At 39.2% G+C, this 7,914-nt stretch overlaps 1 protein-coding gene across 1 annotated transcript in view; it reads right to left on the reverse strand.

Annotated features, from left to right (window-relative positions):
- The window catches only part of LOC106875300 (probable serine/threonine-protein kinase tsuA), a 162,570-nt gene that overhangs the window by 29,998 nt on the left and 124,658 nt on the right, over positions 1-7,914 (reverse strand). The window contains exons 10-11 of the mRNA XM_052965874.1: positions 5,018-5,569; positions 3,594-3,716 (exon numbers count right to left, since the gene is read on the reverse strand). Of these exons, the coding sequence (XP_052821834.1) occupies positions 3,594-3,716; positions 5,018-5,569 (675 nt within the window). The remainder of the gene's footprint in view (positions 1-3,593; positions 3,717-5,017; positions 5,570-7,914) is intronic.

Consider the following 7,914-nt stretch of genomic DNA (forward strand, 5'->3'; position numbering starts at 1 on the left):
TATATATATATATATATATATATATATATATATGATAAACTCAACTTCATACGTCTCTAACGAGAGACGTATGAAGGTTCGACATTTTCTTACCGAACAACCACACAGATAATTTGTTTATAGTGATCAAATGTTTGTGTTGACATAAGCTCACAACTGTTTAACCCCCTAAGCTAACCTGTCATATCTATCGACTTTTCTTTCTTCCTTATCGCATACCTTGTTGTCAGCAGGGCATGCTATATCTATGATCCAGCATAGTTTGCTTTCTTTCTCAATTTACTCTATGTCTGGCTTTCTATTCTCTATCTCATGGTCGCACTGAATCATAAAATTCCACAGGATCTTTGCATTATCATTTTCGATCATGCCTTCGGTTTGTGGTCGTACCAATTTTTTGCTCTGCCAAGTCCATACTTGTTGCAAAGTGTCCAATAGACAAGCCTGGCAATATTGTCGTAGCGTCCCTTATATTCCTTCTGGGCTAGTGGCGTATATTGGCTGGTAATATGCCATACGGTTTCACCATTTTGTCCACAAATTCTGCACTTATCCCTTTCTGATGTGTTGTCTATTCTGTATTTTAAGTAATTTATTCTTAGTGCTTGCTCTGGGAAGCACAGATTAGAGCCTCGTTTCTGGTTTTAAATCACTTTTTGTTATCCACAGCCATCTTTTTTCTCTCTCTGTCTTATCTTCAACATCCCTATGAAATTGTCCATGCATTGCTTGTACAGTGCTTTATCTTTGCAATCTTTCATCCTACACAAGCCTAACCTTCTTACTTCTAATAATAGCGGTTCTCTGGCATTTTTTACATGCCATGCTATGTTGTTTTCTTCTGCTCTAATGGTGTGTTCGCATCCAATAAGTCCTCTTCCCCCTCTTTTTCTTGATACATACAGTCTGTTTCTGTCACTTTTTGGGTGGAATGTTCCATATCTAGTTAGCAACTTCCTTGTCTTTATGTCTAAGCTGTTTAGTTCGTCTACTGTCCATGCGATTACCCTTGCTCCATATCTAAGGAGAGAAACCGCCCAGGTGTTGATAGCTTCGATCTTATTCCATCTGTTTAATTTCGACTTACGGATCAGTCTCAGTCTGAGCAAGTACTCCACCTAAAATGTTTCTGTCATTTCTTTCTCCATCAGTTTATCCATTTCCAAAATCCCCAAGTATTTATAGCCCGTCTCTCCTATCTGCTTCATAACCTCCCCAATGTTATCGTTAGCCCGTCCATACATTTGATTTTGCTTCTCTCTTCAAGACTAACACACCACACATTCTCAGTTCAAACTCCATTCTGATATCAGCACTGAAAGTATACCCCGTATCAACTAGGGAACTGACTTGGGATTAATCTTTACCATAAAGTTTGAGGTCATCCATGAATAACAAATGGTTGACTTTTTGTTGGCGGCTTTTGAATACATACACGGCCTTTGCTTTCCTCAGAATCAGTGTTAGTGGTATCATGCACAGCACAAAGATGAGTGGGGACAGGCAGTCCCCGTGGAAGATGCTCTCCTGATTTATATTGTCCCTAAACTTCTTCCGTATGCTGTCAGGTCCGTCCCCATACTTTTTCCAAGCAATCCCTCAGCATTCGATCCAATACCAAATATGTTGATACATTCTATAATCCAAGAATGTAGGGTCATATCGTACGCCTTACGATAGTCGATCTATGACATGGCTAAGTCACTTTTCCTCCTCTTGCAGTCCCCAAATACAGTTTTGTATATCAGGAGTTGATCCTCGGTACCTCTGCACTTACGCTTGCAACCTTTCTGCTCATGTGGAAGGACTCCATTTTTGTTCCAAATGTTCGTACATTGACTCTGCGAATATTCCAGTCAATAATTTCCATATAAGTGGAAAACAGGATATCGGCCTGTAATTGTCTACCGTATTGCCTTTTTCGATGTTTTTCAAGCACAGCACTGTCCTATCCAATGTCAACCATTCTGATGTTACTTGGTCGGCATTTAACAAGGTATTCAGTTGCGCAGCTATTCGTGCATGACATTCACGAAATCTTTTGATCCAGTAGCCTTGAACTCCATCTGGTCTTGAGGCCTTCCAGTTGCTCTTTTTTTTTTTTTTTTTGCTGATTTCCTTCACTTCCCTAACTGAAGTGACTAGTTCTGCCTGTTTCGGACAGACTACTGTTTGTTTCAGTTCTTGCAACCATTCAGCATCCTTCTTGTGCTCCTTGTCTTTGCTCCAGATGTCATTCCCAAACCTTTGACCTTCATTGTTATCTGGTATCAACTTTTCATCTGTACACGTTCCATTTATTTCTTTATAGAATCTCTTCTGATCTACTCTGAATAACATATTCTTCTGCTAACACAGAATCTTACCATCGTATCTTACCATCTTTGCTTTCTTTGCAACGAGGCGCTGTTTCAGTTCTTCCATTACTACTTTCAGGCCCTTTCTTTCAATATTATACTTCCTTTTCAACGCCCTGTATTTTTGTTCGCTTTTAACCTCCCTTTTGTCTTTTCGGTCTAACACAGAAATGTCCTTCGAGAGCATACCTAAGCTTGCCTGTATTCTTCTTTTCCACCATGGATCTTTTCTTTTGTCACCCCTATTATATTTCTTTCTCTTGACATCAACACCTACGTTTTCTGCTACAACAATACTTGCTGCCTTGATCAAATTATTTGTTTCTGTGATGTTGTTTGTTCTGATGTATTTCAGAATTCCATTGACATTTTTCGTTTCTTGGCTCAATTTCCACCGATCAACATTTTAAAGGTTGCAAATAATGTCGCTATCGTTCCCCTGCAGCCTTGCCTTTATTCTGTCGTAGATTGCCTTTTGTTCATCTGTCATGTCGCCATTAGTTTGTCTTCTTTCAGATCATCTATATGTTTCTCATCAAGTAAACTACCACTGCTCCTTTCCTGTGCTATGAGATTACTTTTATTAGTAAGAACTGTATTTTCATCGTTATCTCTGCTGCTATTTTCCAATACCCATCTTTTGATAGCTTCGAGTTCTACTTCTGTGAATCAGCGATTTTTTTTTATTGCCCCAGCTTGATCACATAGTCTCTGTTCTGTGAGTTGAAACAATCCCTTTTCTCTCTAATGATCATACATACGTTGTCGGTAACCCCTAATTTCAGCACCATTTTCATCTACAGAGTTGCTCAGGTAGTAATACTCCATGACCACAGCATTAATTTGCTTGCTCCATCTACGCCGTGTGTGGTGGTCCCTTTCTGGATATCGACAGGCTGGAGCAGGCCCAGAATCCCTGAGCCTGCCGGGTGCGACACTGTCATCATCAATGACTTCAATTTCATTAACACCGTTATTATTATTATTATTATTATTATTATTATTATTATTATTATTATTATTATTATTATTATTATTATTATTATTTAAATCGGTGAGCTGGCAGAATCGTTAGCACACCGGGCGAAATGCTTAGTGGTCCTGGTAGTGGTGGTGGTTGTGGTGATGATGGTGTTGATGATGATGATGGAGGTGATGATGATGACGACAATGGTACTGTTACTGTTATTTGTAGTGTAGTGACAATAACGTCACTGTAGAAAAGGCAAACTTTACCTGGTGAGTGCGAATCGCCGGAAGTTGTTACGATTGGAAATATGGAAGCTGCTAGCAAACAGGATGTGGAATCACTTGTTGCTGAATGAACGAACTGACCATTAGTTCTTGCAGGAGTAACCCCTGAAAAGATAGACAAACATATTTGGTATCGACTTTTTATGGATGTACAAAATCTCTTTAAAAAAATAATAGTATGTTGAGCCATGATATACATTTAAAATATTGATAAACCATTGTAATCTCTATGGAAATTAATTAATTTCAACAGATCGAGCGACAGTAAAGAGACCTCTCTGTTGGATCATGATGATGATACTAGTGGTAGAGTATAAATTATTGATGATGTTGATGGTAGATGAGTTAATGATTGCGGTGATAGAGTTTGGTTGGTGATGATGGAAATAGTGATTGAGTTAGTGATGTTGGTTGATGGCGTGATGGCAGTGATAGGGGATTAGTAATGGTTGTGATGTGGCCATGGAGATGCCTGAAAATGACTGTGACAACAGTGATGAAGGGGCTGATGTTTCGGATTGTTATGGTGATGATGCTGATGATGGTGTGGTAGCGATGCTGGTAATGGTGGTGGTGATGATGGTATGTTGGTGATATTGGTACTGGTGGTGATGGTGATGGTGATGGTGACGGTTACTGATGGTTTGGATAGTGATGGTTGGGATGATGATAGTATTATATAATCGAGATTGTAGTGGTAGTCATAATAGTGTGTTATGTTATAGATAATTGTATCGTGGCAATGAAAGTAATAACGTCAACGGGGGTCAACGGGGTGATGGCAGTCGTGGTACTTGGGGGCAATTGTGGGAGATGTCGTTAGTGGTTAGTTGTCATGGTTAGTTGTAGTTTGTGGCTAGGTAATGAAGGTAGTGACAGATAATGGCATTCCATCGGTTACAACGATGGAATGCCAGTTTATTCGATCAACAGAACAGCCTGCTTGTGAAATTAGCGTACAAGTAACTGAACACTCTGCAGATATGCGTATCCTTAACGTAACTCTCAGGAGATTCAGCGTGACACAGGATGTGGCAAGGCTGGTCCTTTGAAATGCAGGTACTACTCATTTTGTCAGCTGAGTCGACTGGAACAACTTGAAATAAAAAAAGTGTCTTGCTCAAGGACACAACTCGTCTCTGTGAACTGTAATCACAATCTAGCGATCACGAACCAAATACACCAGCCACTAAGCCACGTGCCTTCAAGGTAGTGATAGTGAAAATAATAAAGGGAGTAGTGTCGATGGTCGTAATAGAACTAGGGACGAGGTGTTTGTTGCGACTGTACAGGCGGTATTGGTGCTTGTAGTAATGGTAATGTTGGTGGTGATGGATGGTTGTAAAATGGTGTTGATTTTGTTCGTAGAAGCAAAAATATTTGAAGGAAAGTCAATCTTGACTTACCACGTTTGAATCTATTTCTTGACGACTTCTGTTGATCGTTGGTGTGTGAGAGACTGGCATGGAAATTACTATTCGGCTTATAATGTTCCAGGAAGCTTTGGTGCATGTCGTCTTGAGCATCCAGGGATTTCTGCAGTTTTCGAATGGAAGTTTCATTCAGTCTGACTTGGTTGTACTGGTCCCAGCGTGTCTGTCTCGAAGGTGGAAAACTGTGGACATCTGTAATCAATGAGTTGTTAACCAACTCAATATTGTTGAATTCACGATGTTGAGCTTCTTTTTTTCTATTGACAGCATCTTCCCTGTGCATTTTCTCACTTCTCTTGCCACTTTTCGATGAGGTCAGAGAAGATGATCTCAAATTCACATTATCTATTCCCATCTCAGTAAGTTGTGCTTTGTCTTTGGTCCAAAGTTCAGATGCAGATTTGCAGTCTGGACCAGAATGATTATTTTCAAGCTGAGATTTTCCTCCAGGAATATTCTGCATTTCTTTCGATTCTGCACTTAAATGCCGGTTGTTAGTCTGTGGAAACACGCAATCTTTGACTTCTGGAAATAGAAAAGAGGAGAAAAGAAATAGATTAAAACTATTTTCAAAGTAAAATAGATGTCATCATTGAGCAAAAACAACAGTTAAAATCATCGTACGAAAGCATGTACGATAACTCATCGATATCAGCATACATTGTAGGTCTGTCAATGAATCTTCGTTTCATTTCGTCAAAAGATATACTTGATACATGGCTGCTGCCTATTCTTGAAAATCATTCATTCCCTTTTCGAATGAAGCAATAATTTCTTTAGCAGTATGTCAGTCAATGTATGAGTTAAGATGTCAGTCAGATTATGTGTGAGCCAATGTATCAGTTAGTCTGTATAACGAAATGTGTTCTGAATAATAAATTATTTGAACTGATATACATAGACTTTGCTTGTCTGCAATATCAGTTTGTTCCGGAGTGGGAAGTTGTGTCTACAACCTTCACAATCCTATTGGGACCTCAAGGTAGAAAAGAGCTGGGAAGAGGTTTTCGGGCAGAGGAGCCAGTTTCACTGAGAAATGGGTTAAGAAGTTATCCTGGAAAGACCAAGAGGAAGTGGACAGTGCCAACATCTTCTTATTGGTGTATTACATCTGACTAGATGGATTGTATATTTTGCTTTTTACGGAATAATCAGGTTCTGCTGATTAGAAAATCCATCTACTGCCTGCACTCACTCCGTGCTGGTTTTTGAATGCCGTCACTGCTGAAGTGCAGGCACGCGCTATATTTTGGAAATGACGATAACGACGAAAATGTAGGTGAACTGGTGTGGGTGCCGTTCGTGTGATATCATTCTGTGGCTTGTCACTTTGACCGAATTGCAATCATGTGTCCAGATAGACTGGGATTTAGCATCTACAATGTTCCCAGACTCTCACAGTATTTTAGAAGCTGGATAATGCTTTAGATGGAAAACAACACACGAATTCTACAGCAGGCCATTGACAAATATTACTGGTAATGGTCTGGGAGCGACTCCAGTCGATGACGTGAATATTTTGAGTTGATTGCTCTGAAGAACTTTCAGACCGAATCGACAACTTCCAAAAACTTTTGGCATCGCAGTTCTACGGATGATGGCGGGGTATTTCCTGTTCAAGACAAGCTTTACGAACATAGGACTGCAAACAGCTGAAAGTATTCGAAAATGAAACCTGTAGACTGTAGTTGAGTGTTCATGCATTAGGGACTTGTAGCCTTGTGTCGAATAGATGCTGTCTCATGTGCAATGAATTTGGCAATCATCCAAATCTGAAGCGAAAAGTGGTGCACCATCTTCCTTTGGCAGAAATGGTTTGCTAGTCTTCTTCTGCCTGGTTTAGGTCAAAAGAAATTGTGTGATAGAATCGTCTGAAAGATTTCATCTGTAGCGAAGCTCTCATCAACTTCTTCAAATATGAATAAAATAGAGAAAGAAGAAGGTAGATGGGGAAGTGCTGCTTCCAGTATGTTTAACAAAAAGCCGGAGAGTGCGACAAGACTGGGGAGTGCGACAAGATTGGATGGGTCTACCCTGAGTATGATTTTCTAAGCGGGTGGAGAAAAAACTTGTAGAGGCACTTGTGATGCTTTTGATGTGTCAGAACAGTTCAGGCTTTGCCCAAGGGTTTCCTCTGAATTACTTTGGTTGCCTTCATCTCACTGTTAGGAAACTTTCCTTATTGAAATCTTTTCTTATTATATCTTTTATTTTGATTAAAACATTTGTATTCGATGGAAACACCACTTTTGTGTATTCCATCCTTGTATTATCTTCAGTAACTTAAGCTTTTGTGGTGAATAAAAGAGATCAACACTATCATCATCATCATCATCATCATCATCATCATCATCATCATCATCTTTATTATTATTTTATTATTATTAATATTATTATTATTATTATTATTAGCGCACGGGGCAAAATGCATCTAAATAATTTCAAGTGAAGAAATAGGACAATGACAGAATCATATCCCGTAAACAACACACATTTGTCCAATCCCAGGCAAAATCAAAGTCATCAGAGTCCCAAGTGTGACTTCATAGTAAAATCCACACCTGGACTCAAATTACATTCTTGCATCTATCACAATAAGTTACAGCTTCTTTTACTTCTTAATCTTTTTTTTTTAAACTCTCCCCTTCAAACACTCATACGTCGAAATGGACATGTGTGACCATCATTCCGGTTCTTCGTTTTAAGTTCAAAATCCGTCATGGTCGACTTTACCTTTCATTTTTTCGAGATCGATGAAATAAAGTACCAGTTGAGCACTGGGTCGATGGCATCGACTAACCCCCTACCCTAAAATTGTTTGTCACGTGCCAAAATTAGAAAATTATTTCAGCAAGGAATTGTAAATTTAG

The sequence above is a fragment of the Octopus bimaculoides genome, chromosome 2 (assembly GCF_001194135.2).
Source record: "Octopus bimaculoides isolate UCB-OBI-ISO-001 chromosome 2, ASM119413v2, whole genome shotgun sequence".
In the NCBI taxonomy this organism is placed as follows: domain Eukaryota; kingdom Metazoa; phylum Mollusca; class Cephalopoda; order Octopoda; family Octopodidae; genus Octopus; species Octopus bimaculoides.